Source organism: Lissotriton vulgaris, chromosome 3_1, assembly GCF_964263255.1.
Source record: "Lissotriton vulgaris chromosome 3_1, aLisVul1.2, whole genome shotgun sequence".
Lineage (NCBI taxonomy): Eukaryota > Metazoa > Chordata > Amphibia > Caudata > Salamandridae > Lissotriton > Lissotriton vulgaris.
Genome location: NC_141689.1, coordinates 146,136,633 through 146,158,599, shown reverse-complemented (window position 1 = coordinate 146,158,599; position 21,967 = coordinate 146,136,633). Strand labels below are relative to the sequence as shown.

General features: G+C 46.6%; 1 protein-coding gene across 1 annotated transcript in view; it reads left to right on the top strand.

Annotated features, from left to right (window-relative positions):
- The window catches only part of TESK1 (testis associated actin remodelling kinase 1), a 467,562-nt gene that overhangs the window by 297,716 nt on the left and 147,879 nt on the right, over positions 1-21,967 (top strand). Inside the window, exon 3 of the mRNA XM_086960220.1 lies at positions 19,308-19,356. Coding sequence (XP_086816346.1) covers positions 19,308-19,356 — 49 coding nt within the window. The remainder of the gene's footprint in view (positions 1-19,307; positions 19,357-21,967) is intronic.

Genomic DNA, 21,967 nt, shown 5'->3' with positions numbered 1-21,967 from the left:
ATCTAGTTGGCTGAAGGGATGCCCCCAGCCATGCAGACCCTACCGCTCCCGTCAAGTGAAGGTGATTACACTTACTGTACAACCTGTGCTCACCCTTGGGTAGCTTTGTACTGAGCCGTCAGGCTGATATCAGAGGCAATGTGTAAAGCAAAGGCGCAGCAGTCACTCGCGATAAATACACGGAGGGTCACAAAAAAGACTTCATGCAGGATATATGTAAACGTGTTTATATTCAACTCGTAATCAGTCCTTATGACATGAACATCATATACTTTTTGGGCATAAAACGCATTTGGGAATGTTACTAGCATTACTAGGCCAACTTGCATTGCTATTATGTCAATAGTATGCACACTGACAGTTCCCAATCTAACCCCCCTCCCCCAATTGAGAGAGAGCACCTGTAAGCGGTGCACAATATAAAAAAATATGTCTTTATACAAAAGTAGAACCCTTTTTGGCAGCACCGCGGGCCGGAGCCACGTGGGTAAACCCAATGTCAAATGTATTGTGCTTTTGGCGTATAATAAATGTATGAAGTGGCACCACCGACCAGTGTTGTGAATCACAGGCGGTCCACACACAATCACTAATACACTGTCAATCTGCACCGTTACGTGTTGCGGCAGGTATCATCCAGGCTGTACGGAAGACTCATACATACATATGCACTCTGCACCCTAATGCAGTGCCACTGGTACCCAACAGGTCAATGGTTCATAATCTGCAGACTCAGTGGCCCAATCCTCACTCCACCCTCTAGTTCACCTCAATTGTCCTATACCACCGGATGGAGGATAACCAACCCCGCATCCTGGGCACTCTGCCGCACATGACCAAAGTCACACTTAGTCTGGTTCCTTGGAAAGCAGGTGGGAATATGTAGCAGTTCTAATTAGGAAGTCGATGTAAACGAGGTTAGTTTAGCAACTCTGGAAGTTCACCCACAGGTCTCAAAACACAAAGGAGTCCGTCTCTGGGCCCTCCTTTAAACTGTCTCAGAGGCGTTCCTTCAACCCAGTCAATCTGTCGCTACTACCTTGTGCAAATATGTCTTTGGGAGGGGCCAGGTGTGGAGAGGGCAGTTTGTCCGCCGCGATGAGGGTCAAAAGGGATTAACAGATGAATTGGGAGTAACACAGAGGAGCCTCTCAATGGGAGGAGGTGCCCGGATCGGTATGCAATGATCCGGGTCATATCCAGGCACAGCGTCTGGTGCTTGATGGTATGAGTCGCACCAGGCACTTCAGATTTCAAACATGAACTGCAAATTCTGCACCTCCCTGGAAATGAGGCACAATGGCCAGTGCACGTTGAGATGGGTTGCACCAGGCAATTCCTGTCCCATACATAGCAAAGAGTTTCAATTCATTACCTCCCTGAAAATGAGGCAACCTGTCCGGTGCATGATGATCAGGTTGCCCCAGACAAGTACGGTCGTGCACACACAGGCACAAGTTCAACAGAGCCACATGAGGTAGAATGAACCCCTACTATGGATAGACTCCTACCTCGGAGGACCCTGTGAATCTAACACCACACATAATCAGTATGAAGTCTGCATGTTGCACAAGGAAGATGTGGCACGAACAACGAAACGGGCCACGCAGGGTCCCACAATTGGTGAATCTGCTCACCACCAACTAGACGCTCATGAGTGCCAGGGTCCCTGCAGTAAAGGAACCACACGCCTTGAATGCGGGCAAGATTTCTGGAGCTCCACACTGGACAATCCTGTCTCCAGACACAAGTCTTAGTTCCATGCTCACATCACGCTACCAGTTGGGATTCAGTAGCTGATGTGAGCACTTGAGAGGGCACCACTCTCTATTTGTCAGATGTAGATGGTGTAGGTCCCTCGCATGAGATGTTATATGCCCCTGAGATCTCCAGGTGAACCGCGAGCCTCGTCTGGCTCTTGGAGATTACACTTCAGGGTCCCACACTTTAGCTGTCCTCGGCCCAGGCCAGCCACTATTCAAACAGTTATCCTCCATGTGCAAAACAGAGTTCTCTGGTAGTGTGCACCATGCAGTCTAGGTTCTCCGTTCCCATGTCCTGGCAAGCGTATCTCACCCCTTGCTGAAAGATGGCACCCATAGTTCCACTGTCATATTTCTTTGAAGTTCGGGCTGGTTCATGGGGTCTTCTTTTGATCCAAAGTTTTCTCGCCTAAATTGTAGGCCTATACACACAAGGGTTGAGGCAAAGAGACCTGCACCTGTTCTAGTCTGTGACTTTGAAATGCTGCATTACGTTTGCTGATCGAGTTTCTTAGGCTACCATGCCTTTTTTCGTCTCTTCAGGATACAAATCTGAATTGAAAGATCACCTAAATTGTGCTTGAACTAAGGGTCCTTTCTATTTGTATTAATTCCATTATGACAGTTTTATAAGCCCTGAAGAAGTCTCATTCATGAGACGAAACGCGTTGGCTAAAAAAGAGGCTAAAAAAGAAAAATCTGCTGTAACATTGGATCATTTTTGTCTACTGTTGAATACTACAATAAAGAATTGAAAGCTAACTACATTCAAGTTCGGACCTGTTCATTTGGAATCAATTTTATTTTTGACTGAAGGATACTAAAGACTATGGAAGATACTTTTTGATGGGTGCGGATTCCACATTTTGTGTTTTAAATTGTAGGCCTGTCTGCCGTGGGACTCTGGAATGCAGATCTTAGCCTCTAGGGACCGGACCGTGGCCCCATTAAAGATTAAGTGTCAAAACCTCTCTCTCCAGTATGTCCCATTCGGCCCTCACATGGCAGAGTTCTGCTGTTCTTGTGGGATGCCCATGGTTTATGGCTGTTGCTTGGGGAATGCACAGATGTGCTCCTCAACCCCTTGTGTTCACTGGAGCCAGGCACCATGATCCAGAAATCTCTTGAGGCATAGAAATGTCCACATTCTATAAGCATCAGTTAACCATGCCTTCAAGGGATTTCATTTATTTTTATTTGTTTTTTCCACAGCAATCCAATGAGTCAGTACAGAAATAACAAAAACGATTCAGGAAGACATATAATCAGAACCCCCCCCCCCCCCCCCCCAATTCCAAGCCCAATTTTACGTTTCTTAACCCCCTTAACAGAATACAAGCTTTGCTCTAACAAAAATAGATTATACATCTTAGCCTTCCATCGATCAAAGGAGGGAGGTTCGGCCTGTAGCCACTCGGCCACAATACAGAGTCGGGCAACATTGCAATAAAGATATCTGTTTGTATAAAGGGGTGCCCTTGCCAACATCTGGTCCAATACCCAAAAACATCATAATAGGTGTTATAACAAATTGAACTTCTATTACTCTAGACAGAAATTGTTCCATATGTTGGATATAATTTGACAAACACACACATGAAAATAAATATGTAACATATCTGCATCATCCCCCCGGCATCGAAAGCATTTTCCATCTTGCCCATTCCCCCATGTTAACATCTGTGCAGGGGTATAATATACATTGAAAAAGGTTTTAAAACATTAAGCTTTCAGGTTCGCGGACAACAGAGTCTCCCTGGATCTAATAATAGCATCCTTTAAGCTCAAATTCTCCATGCCCAGGACCGCGGCCCATTTAACACTGTGTTTATCTAGATCATCCTTTCTACAGGATAACAGTACTTGGTACAACACCCCAATTTTAACCTGTTTTTGAACAGCAGTGACTACTAAACTAGAATCCGATCGAACTTTTTTCCGAGAAAAAAATCTCTTAATTGTAGAAACGTAAAAAATTGTTTTTTGGGCAAATTATGCTTTCGTGATAATGCTTCATAAGACATCAACGAGCCATCATTACAAAAAAAATCCCCCAGTTGAACAACGCCCTTTCCCCTCCAACCATAAGCAGTAGTATCGCAGAAGATAGAAGGAAGAATATTTACAGCATTTGTTGGAGTATACCGGGAAATTTTCTCAACTGAGCAAAGCTTACGCATTCTTTTCCAGACATTAAATTCTGATATAAGTACTTAAACCTTGTGCGCTTGTAATAACTACCGTCAATTTGTTTAAAAAAGCATTGACGTGCCACAGGTCCCAACAGAACCTGGATCATAGACTGGGCCTCGGCCCTATTACTAACATCTTTTCCAGTTATTAAAATACACATTTTTAACAAAAAACAAGCATAAAAGTAGAAGGGAAAATCCGGAATAGCAAGCACCCCCGATCAATAGGTAGAGTCATGAATCTCATTGCTCGTCTTGGTTTACCAGGGGCCCAGAGAAACTTAAAGCAGATAGACTGCAGGTGCTGCAATTGTGCCACAGAGATTTCCAGCGGAACTGCTTGAAATAGATACAACACCTTAGGTAAAACATTCATCTTAATAATGTTACTTCTACCAATCAAAGTAAATTGCATTCTGGACCATCTATCCAGGGAGTCATAAATATTACGTAATAGCGAGACCCAGTTGACCGTAACCAATTCATCCATAGATGCCCTGATTTTGATACCAAGATACACAACTTGTTTTACCACACGAGGGTCCTGCATATTCACCTGATTAGTAATACGAACCTGAGTCTTAGCAACATTTAATTTGTATCCAGAGACTTGCCCAAATGAAAAAGCAATCCGCTCAATCTCTTTAAGCTCTACAACGGGGTCAGAAGTAGTTGCAGCAATATCGTCTGTGTATGCAAATACTGAATAAGAGATATTGTAAACCTTAAGTCTTGATCAACAAATTATTCCTTAGTTGTTCTAAAAATGGATTTATAGATAACGCAAAAAGGAGGGGGGAGCAGGGACAACCCTGCCTTGTACTTCGGGTAATTCGAACCGTTTCAGAGAGTAGGCCCACTGCAGCAATCTTGGCGACCGGTGAAGTGTACAGAACTTGTAGGGCTTTTATGAACCGTGCACCAAACCCCATCATTAACATCAATTGCCACAAGTAAGACCACTCCACACGGTGGAACGCCTTTTCTGGATCCGCTAATATAAGGCCTAGTTCCCGCTTCTTGGTCTGCGCTATATCAAACAACGTCACCACCTTATTGACGTGTGATACTGTGCTGCGCTCCGGAGTAAAACCATGTTGATTTGGTGACTCTAAAGGAGTTATGACTTGGGACAATCGATTAGCTAAAATGTTAGAATATATCTTGCTATCGTAATTTATTAATGAAATTGGCCTATAAGAGACCACAATTCAGGGTCTTTACCTTTTTCCCCAAAAACCACAATCGTGGCTTCTGCCCATGATTTAGGGGCGGAACCGTTCTGGGCAGCCCTAAACGTACATAACATAACATTTTTTAAAACATTGAAGAATACCTTATAAATTTCTACCGGAAGTCTATCGGGTCCAGCCGCTTTCCCCAAAGCTAGTCCATTAACAGCTGTTTCCAGCTCTTCCATAGTAATTGGGTCATCTAGCCTCAAACTTTCATTATTATCAAGCTGTAATACAGGCTAATCCCTACTATATAAAGTAGGTGCACTTGAAAATAGTTTTTGCGTATATAGTTCTGAATAAAACTGTTGAAAAATAGCTAAGATCCCTTTTGGGTCCTGGCATCGTACTCCAGCATTGTTCTTAAGACCCACAATACACCGCCCAGATTCTTTCATACGAAGGCGAAGCGCCAAACACCTGCCGACAGATTCGCCAAATTCATGAATTTGTTTTTTATGAACCAGATATTTCCTGGCATTATCGACATTTCAGACTCCTTTAATTTTAGACCTAGCTACCTCCACAGACTCCTCTAGTATTTACAGATTGCCTGCGCATGAAAGAATCCCCTGAATTAATTTCTTTTCCGCGTCCCTCAAATTTGCATGTAGCTCCAACATCTCCTGTTTTCTCTTCCTATTCTGATGACTCACAAAACTTAATACCTCCCCTCTAAAACATGCCTTGAATGAATCCCATACGGTAGAACATTGTGTAGAATAACGGTTAATAGAAAAACATTCCCTGATCCACTCCGACATGCATCCCAAAAAATCTTCATTCAGACATAATTTCCGATCGAAGGAAAATATTTGAATTGGAGGTAAAAAAGCAAGAGCTGGAACTCCAAGGATGATTGGAGAATGATCAGATGTAATTCTTAATAAAGTTTGCATTGAAGCCCCATCAGCAGTTAATGAACCCGAGACAAAGAAATAGTCTAGTCGCACACATTTTTTATGGGGAAAAGAGTACTAAGTATATCGGATATACCACATTCAAATGCCCCCAGACGTCCACTCGACCGTGATCCATTACCAGATTATACAAAGCTTTAAACACTTTTGGCTTGCGTCCCTTGTAAACCCAGGCCCCTTCTTTAATTCTCCAATGGATAAAGATATATTAATGTTCGAGGCATATGGGCTGCAGATGGTACATTATGAATAGATCGCCATCTGGTGTTGGGCTCGGATGATTGCACTTTGTTTTTCTCTTGGAGAGTCTTTTGTCTCTTGGTGACTCCTCCCTTGGTTGGTAGTGCGCATGGGCATCGGCTCCATCCTTAGATTGTTTTTTTCCGCCATCGGGTTCGGATGAAGATCGAGACGCTCCAGATCAACTTCACAAGAAAGTGATTTTCGGCGCGTATTCCCTTTCCAATTCGACGGTATTGTTAAATGGATAAAGATATATTAATATCCTCACAAACCAAGAGTGGCGTCCCCCACATTGCTAATTCATTATTAAGTTCTATTAAAGCAGAAGCATCATCTAAATTGGAGCCATATATTGTGCAGAGAGTAAATATAATCTTCCCGATCAAACAATCCACAATGGCCCATCTCCCAGCTTTATCAGCTAGGCTTCGCCCTACTGTAACTAAATTGAGTCTAGCCAGAATCGCTACCCCCGTGATCAGTGAGGATTGTTTAGAAGCCACTATTTATGAATACCCAAACGTTTCTAAAATTACGCGTTGTGACCAAGGGATATGAGTCTCTTGGAGACAAATCAAGTCTGGATAGATACTACGCAGCTCTGCAGAAATTCCATTTCTTTTATGCCAATTATTTAGGCCCCTGACATTAAATGAGCAAATCTTTACCTCCTTAGACATCATAATAATAGTTCAACACTGTCATATCAACCAAGCCTTCATTACATTTTACTTGTAAAACCAAACTAATAAATTTAAACTTTATTATCTCCTTGAGTTGCTGTGATTTTTTGATCCCTGTTTCCCCACCTCTGTGACCCACACCCCCATCAGCCCATCCCCTTCCTACCCAGACCACCCCACTCACCCACCACCCCCTGAACAAGGCCCTGTAGATGCAGGTGATCGCACTCCTCCTTGTCCCTATTCATGACTGTATCTAAATACAGTAATACAGAAAATTTAAAATTTCAACATCGCTCGATCAACCAACCAAAATTCAAACTAACGCTACATTGTTACCAATTTATTAAAGTGAACCAGCCACTAAATTGATTCAAAAAAACTCATTGGCGGAGCTCTCACTGGAGAAAAAATATGTGCGATCCCTAAAAATTACTTTCAATTTTGCTGGATTCAGCAAATACGCCTGTGCATTTTTTATCAATCTAGGGATCATCTCGCGAAGCTGCCATCTAAGCTCAACTGTTTGTTTACAAAAATCTGGCTGTACAAAGAAACTCAATCACCCCCTGATCTTTTTTTGTTAAGTCGTGCAGAGCGATACACATCCTCTTGTGCTAAAAAACTATTAAATGCAATTAGGAAAGCTCTTGGACGTTCCTCCGGTTGAGCGTTACTAACAGCAGCCACAGAGCGCCTATTAAATGGGAAGCGATGCGCTCTCTCAATTTCACGGTCCCAGTCCCACTTGGACAGTTCAGGGAAGGAGTTTGTAAAAAGTTCAACTATATAGCGCCGTGGGTCATGTCCTTCCTTCCCCTCGGGAACCTGAATCACACTCAGGTTATTACGCCAAGCGCGATTCTCAATATCGGACATCTTCCATTGTAAATCGGCTTAACAGATTGAATAGCAGCAGTTTTAGATTTTTGCTGAGCCAATTAATCTTCTTAATTGGATATCCGTGTTTCAGCTTCAGTTACCCTGAAGACAAAATCAGCCTGTGACTTAGACATCTGGCGTACAGAGTTCTGTAACTTCCTACATATATTCGGAACTCGCTGACTCTCTTAATGAGTTTCGGCCCGGTGAGACCTGTTGGATTGTTAAATAAGAGACAGAAAGATCATCTCTCTTCCCCTAACAGCTGTGGATTCTCAAAGTACTCTGGACCCCTATCCTCATTTGACGTAATTTTTTTTCGTTCAAAGATTGTCCTTCATTAAGGGCGGTAGCATCCTCAAGGAATGAGCTGCTCTGCTAGATACCATTATTAATGTTCATCTGAGTTGCGTATTGCAACTCCGCCTCATCCTCTGATACATTAGATTGGTCGGATAATGAAAAAAAGTCGCCAGACTCTGTATCAGGTATCACATTTTGATCATCAGGTAAAGTTTGTAAGAGACAAGCCGTAGTCTCCTCCACTTCTGCACTGACCCCTTCTGTCCATACTGTATCGCCTACACAATTTAAATCATCATTACCCTGTCCAGTGCTTATCAATGCGCCACTAAGAAGATCACTACCCTGCAGACAGGTCTCAGAACTAGAATCCACAACTAAATTCAACTGTACATAGTCATTGGGAAGGGGAAGGATAATTTACCTTTGCGCTTCTCCTTTGTAGCGAAAAAGATTGCTGGTATTTTCTTCTCTGCACCCACTTTATCTTTGTCCTTACATTTAGTTGATCCAGACCCCATACCAGCACCGAGATTCTTCCCCGCTTTCCCAGAGTATTTACCTGTGGTATCAAGTGCCTCCACACCAGCACTGCTGCCATTAGTGTTCACATCATCTATATCAGGTGCCCGGGGTCTTCCTCGCACTCCCTTGGGGGCATCTTTATTCTAACCTCCTCTCAAATATTATATAGAAATTAACTCCCAACAGTCGATCTCGCCGCCACAAGGGTATCACAGGGGTATCACAAACAGGCGTCTGAAAGCACCGTAATGTCCGTTGACTCTGCCGAGTACTTTGGAACAACTCCTCCTAGAACTTTCTGAAAGGCAGAGCGCCGTCCACACTCAGCCCCCACAGACAAAGTGAATCCAATGCCAAGCGGGAGAGTCAAGCCATCCACCGGTGACCGCTGGAAGCGCCTGGAGTGAAATACTAGCCTCCAAGTCCCGAAACGCCAGCACCAAGCTCCGGCACACCGAGCTTTCCTCCGATCACGCAGCGCCTCCGATCACACAGCGTCCATGTCCGCGCTCGTCATCACAGCCCCCCCCTGTCGCAGTTCCAAAGGACACAGAGTCGCCGTAAGTAAACCCAACAGTATTTCAATGCAGCAACAGAATAGCGATCATTGGAAAGTAGCCATGAGTAGGGGCAAAAGAACGATCCTCCTATGCGTCCGCAACGGACGCCATCTTGCCTCTGTGCTCAAGGGATTTCATTTAAAATTAATCCAACTTAATTTATAAAATAAAAATTGTTAGAGCCCAAATTAGTGGCCTCCGATATATGAAATATCGAAATCAATTAAGGAAATCACAAAAGAGTATATCAAAAAGAAACTGTGGGTGTATGTTTTTTTTTTACAAGTTTATCTAATTAATTTAGAAAAAAGGGTACAAAACAACATTTACATAAACAAAAATGAATGAGATCGATTGTTTTATGAATAGTCTAGTCTCATAATCACTTTTGTGAGTAACCCATTTCTTACACTTAATGACAAAAATAAATTATCATTGTACATACAGTGATTAATTCCTATTTTACAATTTTTGGGAAAATGGGTTAGATATGTCGACGTTTCGGTCTTGTTTTGTGAAACATCTAGAAGACCATCTTTAGGAGCTAAAAGCTCAATATAGACTGAAGACCCTCAAGATAACATTAGCTACTGACCTTTGAACAGTTAGTCCGGATCGATAATGGATGCCTCAGAAGAAAATTTGCCAATGATATATTTAGATTTGACTTGGCGATCTGGATAGAGTTTGTACAGTTTTTATTTAAGAGAGTCGACACTTGTGTTGTCAAATGTCGGTAACACCGTTGAAGATCAGCGTCCGGACTGAAGCAAAACCGCATAATACAATCTATCTCATTCATTTTTGTTTATGTGAATGTTATTTTATACCGTTTTTCTGAATTATTTAATTACATAAATTTTTACCTAAAAAGTATACACCCGTAGTTTGTTCTTTTGATATATTCTTTTGTGATTTCCTTAATTCATTTCAATCATTCATATATCTGAGGCCACTAATTTGGGCTCTCACAATTTGTTTTTGATAAATTAAGCAGGATTATGTTTAAATGGAATCCCTTGAAGGGAATGTTACCTGATACTTATTTCTTGTTACCCAAGCCTCCAAGGGTTTATTGGGTTGCCCAATTTGAGTCCTATTCTATAAGCTGCATTTCTAAGAAAGTTATGCCAAAACCCCTTTACCTATGCAAAGGGTTTGGCATGGAGAATCCATTGAGAGGAAACATCATGAGGCTGCTCCACTCAAATCCACTATTGCATCTTGAAGTAATGTCAACCACTTCCCCATGTTAACATATGGTAAGAGCAGGCCTCAGAGGTAATGAAAACACATAGGTATCCCTCACTACCAGGGCTCACGTGCGCTATTGTGCACACAGACCTACATTGGCAATTTGGACATATAGTTCCCAGCACTGGGGGTGCCAGTACACCCGCCCAAGTATGCACAGCAAGACGGGGCACGGGTTTAATTAGTACTTGTGCCTTTGTGCATGCACAAGCCTGCGTTTGCAGGAGGCACATGCAGTCTCAGGCACTATAGGTGCGGGTGCGCACATACAGCGGCCTATAATGGCAAGCTGCTCATGAGTTTACTCACTGTAGATACTAGTGGGCAGCCACCTATCTGCAATGACAGATCGGCCCAGGTTTAAGAGCAATGAATCAGCGCCACTTCCCAACACACGGGTAGGAAGGGCACACACCCTTTACGCGGCAAGGACAGACCTGGCACCGGACTTATCCAGGCCCTAGCACTTATGGTGCAAGTGTTCGCACACCACCCTGCCTGGACCAGCTGGACATGGATGAACCTCCTTACAGGTACCATTGCACACTCCCAGCGAGCAACTGCAGACCGGGCACATGGGAAAAAGCACCATGGATGAAAGCGGGTGGACAAAGGCCTGCACCAGCAGGCCTGACCTGGAGGTTAGAACACCGGGGTTGCAGGTATACGCTCACCAGCGCGGGATGGCAAGCCGGGCACCTATCCAAAATTCCAAAGATGCGAGGGCGCATCCTTCAGCCTGCAGCGGCAGGATACGTATTCAAAACAGCATAAAGGCCGTGGCGCACACTCGTGTGCGATGGCAGACCAGCCCATAGTTCCGACCACTGGGTCTGCGACTCTTCGTTGCCTGTGTAGGATGGCGCATGCACTGCTACACTGTCTTGACAGTGAGGATGTGCTGAGGGGCGTGAGGCCATGCAGGAGAACCTGCAACACCCCAGGAGTATCCCTTGGGAAAAGGCCGAACTCTCAAGCAGGGGAAGCCTCACATGGAGGGCTCCTCAGTACCTGGGCAGGCCCAGCCATTAGCCTATTGGTGCCCGTCAGGGTTTCCCTGGGAGGAGGGCGCTCTCATGATTGGGACAACCCACTCAGAGTTGGCTGAAGAGTAAGTGATGCCAACCTGGTCAGGGGCTCAATGGCACCCCACAGGCCTTTCATGGCAGGCCCAATACAGTGTAGACATGCTATCCGGTGGGTGGTACACTCAGTGTTGCGTCCCACTACTAGCCAGCGCCGTACCCCTCCCCACGTACGTGTGGTACGTGTTTACAGGGCACATAAACACATTGCATACGCATGCCCTGCCCAATGCAGCAGTTGCGTAACACAGGCCCCCGCAGCCCCTGCGGTGTGGGGGGGCCACCAAGCTCCGAGGGGCCCCCTTCAGCACAGTACTCTGGTCTGAGATCTCCTGATTTAGTCTGTAGGATACCCCTCCGCGTGCCTTGCAGAGGGCCCCCCTCAAGTTTAGCTATTCCAGTGCAATGCGTGCGAGGCAGTTGTGCGCACCTTCCCTCTGCAGTACAGTGTGAAGGGGCCCAGATTCCGAAGGACATGCGAAGACTAGGAGAAAAAAGCTAAATTCTCTTTAGAAGGGGCCATGTGCAACATCAACAAAGCAATCAAAAGAGAAAGACATCCATGTGCACACACTGCGGACATGGTCATGCAGCTGAATGGTGCCAACGTTTTCTCCTGCCTTGATTTGAACAAAGGCTACCATCAACTTGAACTGGAAAAAAACCGTAGGTACCTTACTACTTTCTCAATTGATGTTGGCTTGTTCAGATATAAAAGACTCAGTTTTTGTGTTGTCTGCTACAGAAATCTTTTCAGAATGCCATTTGTCAAATAATTCAGCCTGTCAATCATGCTTTTAACTTCAGTGATGCATGCCGAAGTCTGGGGCTACACGAAAGGAATATGATAAAGCACTTGTACAAGTATGCTGTCTGCTTGCTGATGCAGGCCTCAAACTAAATGCAGAAGAATTTAAGTCTGTTTCATAAACACCGACTTAAATTCTTTGAGCATATTTTCTCTGAAAAGGGAATAACTCCTGACCCTGAAAAGGTACAAGCATTGTCATCTACTTGCCCTCCAGAAGATCTGGCCATGCTGGGATGATTCTTAGGCATGGCCATCTACTGCTTATAGTACATTAATGATTTTGTCACTGAGTGCCCCGTTAAGAGAACTAACACAGCAAGATGTTCCATTTGAATAGTCATCGGAATGTGACAGAAATTTCAAGAAAATAAAACAAACAGTTGAAAATGCAACTGAAATGGCTTACTTTGATCCCAATTGCATACCGAGATTGTTGTGCATACAAGCCCTATGGGGTTTAGAGCGATAATGGACAGCTTGATGCTCGGAGACATATTGTGACCTATGTTAGCTGGAGTCTATCTTAGACTGAACGTGCCTATTATCAACCTGAGAAAGAAAGCTTATCTGTACTTTGAGCATGTGAACACTTCCATGCGTTTCTCTACGGAATGCATTTTACCCTTGTCACGGATCATCAGGCGTTGCTCACCATTTTTGGAAATCCAAAAGCCAGGAAGCCCCCTTGTGCTGAGAGAGGTGAGGGTTTCATCTGCAGGAATAGGATTACACTATTGTGCACAAACTGGAGAAGGACAAGTGCCGTTGCAGCGTCATAGTTCAATGTCCAAAGCGGATGAGGCCTGCATCAAGTGCGCATGCAGCTCTTTCTATTGAACAGATTCTGACAACTACTTGTACTGGCAAAGACATGCTTGAGCTTAAAGAAATCATTGCAATGCAATCGTGGAGGAAACAAACTCGACCTCTTACAGATGATGATGAGTACCAGAAATTCAAGCATGTTCAGGAACAACATTCTGTTCCCCCATGATGGTGTCATACGAAGAGGTGCAAGGATAGTTATCCCTTAAAGCCTCAGACGACAAGTTATTGAACTGGCACGTGAAGGACATTGTGGCATTGCTGCAACTATAAGAGCCCTCAGGGATCAAGTGTGGTTTCTGCGTCTTGATGAACGAGTTGAAACGAAGCTTAAAGCTTGGCATCTGTGCAACTGCCTGTCTCCCAAAATGACTCTGCACCTGCTGAACATGTCTGATCTTCCTAAGCCGGCCTGGGCGAGGATTGCGGTTTACTTCTTTGCAACCCTCGATAATGGACTTCATCTCATGGTCGCTGACAATGAGTACTCATGTTTTCCTCTTGTAAAAGAATTATCATCCATATATGACCGTCATCGAGAGGCTGGATTACATTTTCGCAAACTGGAGTGTTCCTTCAATTCTCAAATCTAGCAAGAGTCTACCCTTCCCTAGCAGAGAGTTCAAAGACTTTCTTAATTGTTTGGACATCAAACATCAGAAAAGTATACCTCTTTGGCCACAGGCAAATGGTATTGTTGAAAAATGTATGAGTACTTTGAAGAGGGTGGTCAGTGTGCTGCGCTGGAAGGAATCGACCTCAAGTCAGCCTTACAACCAGCCCTTTGTGCCTACTGTTCCAATCCTGCCACGTTGCTGTTCGGGAGCGCTCTTGGAACAAAGATACCACAGTGGATCACCGGTCAGTCAATAGACCTGGCAAGATTCTTGTCACTGACACCTCCCACAAATGCAAAATGAAGGCTTACACTAATAAGCACGGTCTTAGATAAAGGAGACCGAATTCTTGTCAAGCAAAAGCGACATGCAAGACTGATGCTCGATTTGATGCTGAACCGCTAAGAGTTGTTGCAAGCAAAGGACATAAGGTAACTACCCAACAACCCGGAAAATCCATAACCTGAGACTCGTCACACTTTAAGCATTTGCCTCAATGTTTGTCGGCTCCAGACCTCACGAGTGAGGCAAATCCACCTGAGTGCTCAAGGGAAGCATCCAACTCCTCTCCAGAGATGCCAGATAAAGGCGCCCCTTCCTCTTTCTCGAGCAACTAGATCTGGAAGACTGGTGTGAGCACCTCGGCGACTCGTCGAAGTTATAATGTGTATATATTCGTAAGTACTTTTTATTCAACAACGGGGGATATGTGTCCTGTGTTTGTGTGTACGCGCCCTCAAATTATCCACAGCAGACACCTTATAAGTACAACGTAATCTGTTGGGTGTGGCTAATAAAGTTTGTGACTGTGCGTTCAGTTAACAGTTGTATGCTGAAGAATAAAAACGTGCAAACCCGTGCTCCTTGTGTGGCTTGGACTGTTGCATGCTCTTGGGCTGGGGAGGATGCTACACCCAGCACTGCAGCGGTTTGTTATGATAGAAGTTCCAAGCCACAAGCAGGTTAAGAAAGTGACTTTATTCTTTAAGTGTAGGAGCCCATGTCCAGCAGGTCCAGCTCCTGTGACCTCCAAGTTTCAACTGCCACTAGTTGTGTTGGTTGGAACTCAAAGGCCAAGATGCTAGAACATGGAATAAGTTACAAAGGGAATCGTGGCATATGACAGGTAAGTGAGTATGTGTACAGAAATGACCTGTGTGACCTGGCTCAGCGTTAATTGCCCCTCAGTGTCCCTTTTAAATGCTGGAGGTGGACGAGCCTGTTAATTCTCGAGTGTGGCTCGGGGTCCTCATAGACTCTCAAGCCCAACAAAATATGGGCCCAGCCCCTCCCCCTGATTCAAGGAGATCAAACACTGACATTGCCTATTGCCATCTTTTACCAATAGACAATGTGACCCTGTTGGTGTTTTTTAAGGTTGCAACAGCTTATTGGTTTTCACGAGCAGTGAAAAGTAGGACCTTGTTACTACTCAAAACACCCAACACAAATGCAGTGCCTTTTAGCAACTCTATCTAAAAGACAGTGGGCCTGTGTTAGTGTGTTTTTAGGTCGAGCCTAGAGTCGTCACGCAAGCGCGGCTCTGGTGAAGATCTGCTGTAGTTCAGCACGTGAGGTGTGCCACGCCTATATTTTTCATTGGCTTGTCTTTGTCCTTCGTAAATGCTGTCTTCTGATTGATTATGAGGCTTGTTAGTCCCTCTTTATTACAAACATGTTGTCATTTGTACATTGTAGAGTGGTGACCCGCCGGTTTAACAGGCCAAACAAGGGTTGCACAGCTGTATATGCGTAGGTATTCCAAATAATACATCATAGATCTCAAGACGAAGGTACAGAACACAAGAACGGCCGATTCACTGGACACCTGCCATCCTTCCAGCGTCGCTCAACATCCTGGGATTCTGGGAAAATCACTTCAAAAAATGATGGCAACTTGTGTGATGTCACCGGTGCTCATGTAAAGCGCTCCTTCCAATACCTTCTGGTCGAGTTCGCGTTTTATAAAACTGCAAAAAAAATAAATGCTGGTTTTTACCGTCTGAAAAGCAGCATTGTGCTGAAACTGTAGACCACCTTGGACCCTCAGCCCAATGTTCCGGGGAGGGCAGTGTTAATTACATTCAAATCTGCCTGCATGGCCTTCTAGCACATCAGCAGGGCAAACCGTTTACTGGACTCCCGAAGCCCTAGCCCAGTGCCCCAGGGGGACGGCTGTGTTATTTACATTATAATCAGCCTGCCCTGCTCCTTCTTAGTTTTTTTGCGGGGCTGGATGCTGTAAGTTAAATTTTTGTGGTTCCATGCTGATTTTTTTTCTGGGCTCGGCTTGTATTTGGGCCCTTAGAGCCAAGCCGGACCCTGGCCCGGACCGTCCAGTGAATTCTTTTCCTCCCCGCCTCTGTTAAAGGCCCGTTGTGGTTGTTGGTGGCCATGTCGTGTGAAGGGCCCTGAACTGTGGAATAGTTTACGCATGAGCTGTGCCCATGTGACTCTGTAAATCACACCTTTCCTACCTTACATGGCTACTGAACAGTGCTCGCTTCACCAACCTCCTAGCTCTGTGAAGCCCATGGATATAAGAGTATATCATATAAATAGAATTAGATGAAGGTTCTATAGCCAGGAGCATGTCTCTTGGTCTCATTGATGAATGCAGGTTTGTAATTGTGATGAACCGAATCACTGCAGTGTTGTGGGGACATACCACTGTAGTGTTGCATTTGCAGTGTGATTCTGAGCACCTCGGCGGCGCTCAGGAAGTGACGTGGTTAGGACGCAGGGTTCTGGATCCTTGGGTGCACAGATGGGATCAGAGGGTGCATGGCTGATGCTGTTTCTGTGCTGTAGACATTGCAGGGTGCTCTAGGCTAGAGTACACGCTTGGTAAGGAAGGTATGTGGTGTTTGGTTATGCAGTGTGGGGCACGTGTCGAAGTGCTAATGCTCTGTATTTGTAGCATTACTCCTCCTCGCAGTGGAAGGAAGCCCAGAACAGCTCACAGAAGCTGCACTGCGCTGAGAAAAGGAAGTGACGGAGACCGCACTGAGCATGTGAAGAATGGATGCCCGCGCATTTTCTGGTACATGGCTCCTCGCAAACATGTTCACAGGGGCCAGGAGGAATGGATTGTGGTGTTACTCACACCTGCATTGATGCCAGCAGGGTGTGGTGAGACCTGCATTTGTGCCAGCAGGGTTTAGTCACACCTGCATTGGTGCCAGCCGGGTGAGGTGACACCTGCATTTGTGCCAGCAGGGTTTAGTCACACCTGCATTGGTGCCAGAAGGGTGTGGCCACGCCTGCATCGGTGCCAGCAGGGAGTGGCCACACCTGCATTGGTGCCAGAAGGGTGTGGCCACGCCTGCATCGGTGCCAGCAGGGAGTGGCCACACCTGCATCGGTGCCAGCAGGGAGTGGCCACACCTGCATCGGGGCCAGCAGGGAGAGGCCACACCTGCATCGGGGCCAGCAGGGAGTGGCCACACCTGCCTCGGTGCCAGCAGGGAGTGGCCACACCTGCCTCGGTGCCAGCAGGGAGTGGCCACACCTGTATCGGTGCCAGAAGGGAGTGGCCACACCTGCATCGGTGCCAGCAGGGAGTGGCCACACCTGCCTCGGTGCCAGCAGGGAGTGGCCACACCTGCCTCGGTGCCAGCAGGGAGTGGCCACACCTGCCTCGGTGCCAGCAGGGAGTGGCCACACCTGCCTCGGTGCCAGCAGGGAGTGGCCACACCTGCCTCGGTGCCAGCAGGGAGTGGCCACACCTGCCTCGGTGCCAGCAGGGAGTGGCCACACCTGCATCGGTGCCAGCAGGGAGTGGCCACACCTGCATCGGGGCCAGCAGGGAGAGGCCACACCTGCATCGGGGCCAGCAGGGAGTGGCCACACCTGCCTCGGTGCCAGCAGGGAGTGGCCACACCTGCCTCGGTGCCAGCAGGGAGTGGCCACACCTGTATCGGTGCCAGAAGGGAGTGGCCACACCTGCATCGGTGCCAGCAGGGAGTGGCCACACCTGCCTCGGTGCCAGCAGGGAGTGGCCACACCTGCATCGGTGCCAGCAGGGAGTGGCCACACCTGCATCGGTGCCAGCAGGGAGTGGCCACACCTGCCTCGGTGCCAGAAGGGAGTGGCCACACCTGCCTCGGTGCCAGCAGGGAGTGGCCACACCTGCCTCGGTGCCAGCAGGGAGTGGCCACACCTGCCTCGGTGCCAGCAGGGAGTGGCCACACCTGCCTCGGTGCCAGCAGGGAGTGGCCACACCTGCCTCGGTGCCAGCAGGGAGTGGCGCCACCTGCCTCGGTGCCAGCAGGGAGTGGCCACACCTGCCTCGGTGCCAGCAGGGAGTGGCGACACCTGCCTCGGTGCCAGCAGGGAGTGGCCACACCTGCATCGGTGCCAGCAGGGAGTGGCCACACCAGTGCCAGCAGGGAGTGGCCACACCTGCCTCGGTGCCAGCAGGGAGTGGCCACACCTGCATCGGTGCCAGCAGGGTGCGGCCACACCTCCATCGGTGCCAGCAGGGTGCGGCCACACCTGCATCAGTGCCAGCAGGGTGCGGCCACACCTGCCTCGGTGCCAGCAGGGTGCAGCGACTCCTGCATTGATACCATGAGGGGGCAATGCATGTGTATGAGTGGACTCTTTGTCCTGGAGTTATTGAGAGGTTCATTGCATCCTGCCCTACAATTGAAACCCCTGGTGCCAGAAGAGTCATCGATTTGACCCTACGGTAGTCTTCTCAGTGGATGAATTGCATAATGTGTAATTACAAAATATGCAATAATTCCTGGCTTCCCCTCAAGATCAAACTGTGTGGTCACAGGTAGTTCTTTAATTTCACTCTGCCTCATTTTTCTCCATTCTCACACGAGAGCGCCTGGAAATACACGAGTTGGGGATGTGTGCTGTACAAACCCTTCTCTGGTGTTTGATTTAGGAAACTCTAATGTTTTCATCTATAACAACCCAGGTACCCCGAGGGGTCCACGGGACAACTTGTCTTTGTTCCCCATGACGTTGTAGACAGAGTCGGGGGCATGAATGTTTGAAAACGAGCATTTTAAAACTACTTCTCGATGCACTGATCAAGTATGATGTACTAAGATGAATCGCTTCTGTTTGTTGATGAAATGCACTTTTTAAAAATGTGTAGCGCCTATATTATATTTACATGTTTGTTGCAAGAGGACTTTTAAAATGTACGTGTCTCCAAACTTAAGCACTCCATTTGCTTCTTTTCTTTTACTTCTGTTAATGTATGAAGAAATGTTTTTCTATTTATTTAAGAACTGTCTGCATGTTAGTGCTCTGTCAGTTTAACAGCCCGGTGCTGCTGTTCCCCAGGGGCCGTACTTTGAGCATCACTGCTGTGACTTGTGGCTGGGGTGAGTGGACAGATGATGGGTTCCAGAAACGGTATCCACACGTTTCGTTTTGTCTTTGCAGGTTCATGGGGGTCTGCGTCCACCAGGGGCAGCTGCACGCTCTGACAGAGGTGAGATGGCGCTTCGAAGTTTGGGGTAACAGCAGGCCCGGCATCTGTCGTGGTTCCCCACCTCCTGCTTGTAAGGTCTTTTTGTCTCTGCCTTTGCTCGGAAGTTTTAGCCGCCTTTATCCAACTGTTTTTTATATTGACATCTCACCCAGACCTGTTGGCTTTGCCAGAGCTGTGGGCCTTGCTGAATCTGTATTTCGGCCAGGGCCCGGATGCAGGGGCTGGGTGCGCTGCCCCTGGGTGCTAGGTTTGTCCAGCCCGTTGTGTGTATGCGCTAAATAAGTGAATGTGAAGAAGAGGGAAGTTCGAGTGTACTTTTACGTGAAAAAAAAATGCCCCTCGTGCTTTCCAGTGGAACTAGTTGGAGGTGGAGTGAAAAGCTAAACAGCCAGTAGCCTGTGGCGAGTCATGTATGTGCTGCGGCTGATCCTGGAAGGTACTGAGACTGTCTCAAAGCAATGGCTGAAGACTGCTGATCTAGGACCACTCTCTGTATATTGGAAACAGTAAGTCCAGCAGACATCTGTACAGCTAGGCAGACCCAGAACGGAAGAGCAGCCTGTCACTTATATAATCATCTGCCTTGTCTACTGCTGTTTGTTGTGCTTCTGTTTTACGGTCATCTTTTCAATGTCTGTGTGCTTTTTTAAAAACTGGTAATGCGCTCCATCATGGCGGTAGTTGTGTTTTCTTGGGATAATTATTAACCTGTATATTCAAAATTGTGCAGCAAACAATTAATACCTTAAGGATTATCAATATGACTGGCCTATGTCCAGCTCGGCTCAATGCTGCTTTTAATACTTATAAACATGACTAGTCAGGGTCTAGCTTGCACTCCAATCTGCCTTTCATAGTTATGAGCATGACTAGCCAGGGTCCAGCTCACGCTCGATGCTGCTTTTCATAGTTATGTACATGACTAGCCAGGGTCCAGCTCACGCTCGATGCTGCTTTTCATAGTTATGTACATGACTAGCCAGGGTCCAGCTCACGCTCGATGCTGCTTTTCATAGCTATGAACATGACTAGCCAGGGTCCAGCTCACGCTCGATGCTGCTTTTCATAGCTATGAACATGACTAGCCAGGGTCCAGCTCACGCTCGATGCTGATTTTCATAGTTATGTACATGACTAGCCAGGGTCCAGCTCACGCTCGATGCTGCTTTTCATAGCTATGAACATGACTAGCCAGGGTCCAGCTCACGCTCGATGCTGATTTTCATAGTTATGTACATGACTAGCCAGGGTCCAGCTCACGCTCGATGCTGCTTTTCATAGTTATGTACATGACTAGCCAGGGTCCAGCTCACGCTCGATGCTGCTTTTCATAGTTATGTACATGACTAGCCAGGGTCCAGCTCACGCTCGATGCTGCTTTTCATAGCTATGAACATGACTAGCCAGGGTCCAGCTCACGCTCGATGCTGCTTTTCATAGCTATGAACATGACTAGCCAGGGTCCAGCTCACGCTCGATGCTGCTTTTCATAGCTATGAACATGACTAGCCAGGGTCCAGCTCACGCTCGATGCTGATTTTCATAGTTATGTACATGACTAGCCAGGGTCCAGCTCACGCTCGATGCTGCTTTTCATAGTTATGTACATGACTAGCCAGGGTCCAGCTCACGCTCGATGCTGCTTTTCATAGCTATGAACATGACTAGCCAGGGTCCAGCTCACGCTCGATGCTGCTTTTCATAGCTATGAACATGACTAGCCAGGGTCCAGCTCACGCTCGATGCTGCTTTTCATAGCTATGAACATGACTAGCCAGGGTCCAGCTCACGCTCGATGCTGATTTTCATAGTTATGTACATGACTAGCCAGTGTCTAGCTGGCACTCAATGTTGCTTTTCATAGCTGTGAAAATGACTAGCCAGGGTCCAGCTCACGCTCGATGCTGCTTTTCATAGCTATGAACATGACCAGCCAGGGTCCAGCTCACGCTCGATGCTGCTTTTCATAGCTATGAACATGACTAGCCAGGGTCCAGCTCACGCTCGATGCTGCTTTTCATAGCTATGAACATGACTAGCCAGGGTCCAGCTCACGCTCGATGCTGCTTTTCATAGCTATGAACATGACTAGCCAGGGTCCAGCTCACGCTCGATGCTGATTTTCATAGCTATGAACATGACTAGCCAGGGTCCAGCTCACGCTCGATGCTGCTTTTCATAGCTATGAACATGACTAGCCAGGGTCCAGCTCACGCTCGATGCTGATTTTCATAGCTATGAACATGACTAGCCAGGGTCCAGCTCACGCTCGATGCTGATTTTCCTCGTTATGAACTGGACTAGCCATTGTCTAGCTCGCTCTCGATTCTGAATTTAATAGTTATGAACATGACTAGCATGGGTCTAGCTCACACTCAATGCTGATTTTCATTGTTATGTACGTGACTAGCCAATGTCTAGTTCGCACTAGATGCTTCTTTTCATAGTTGTGAACATAATTAGCAATAGTCGTCTCGCGCTCGACTTCGCTTTTCATATTTCTGAACATGACTAACCAGTGTCTAGCTCGCGCTCTATTCAGCTTTTCATAGTTATGATCAGTACTAGCAAGAGTCTAGCACGCACTTGATGCTGCATTTCATTGTTATGA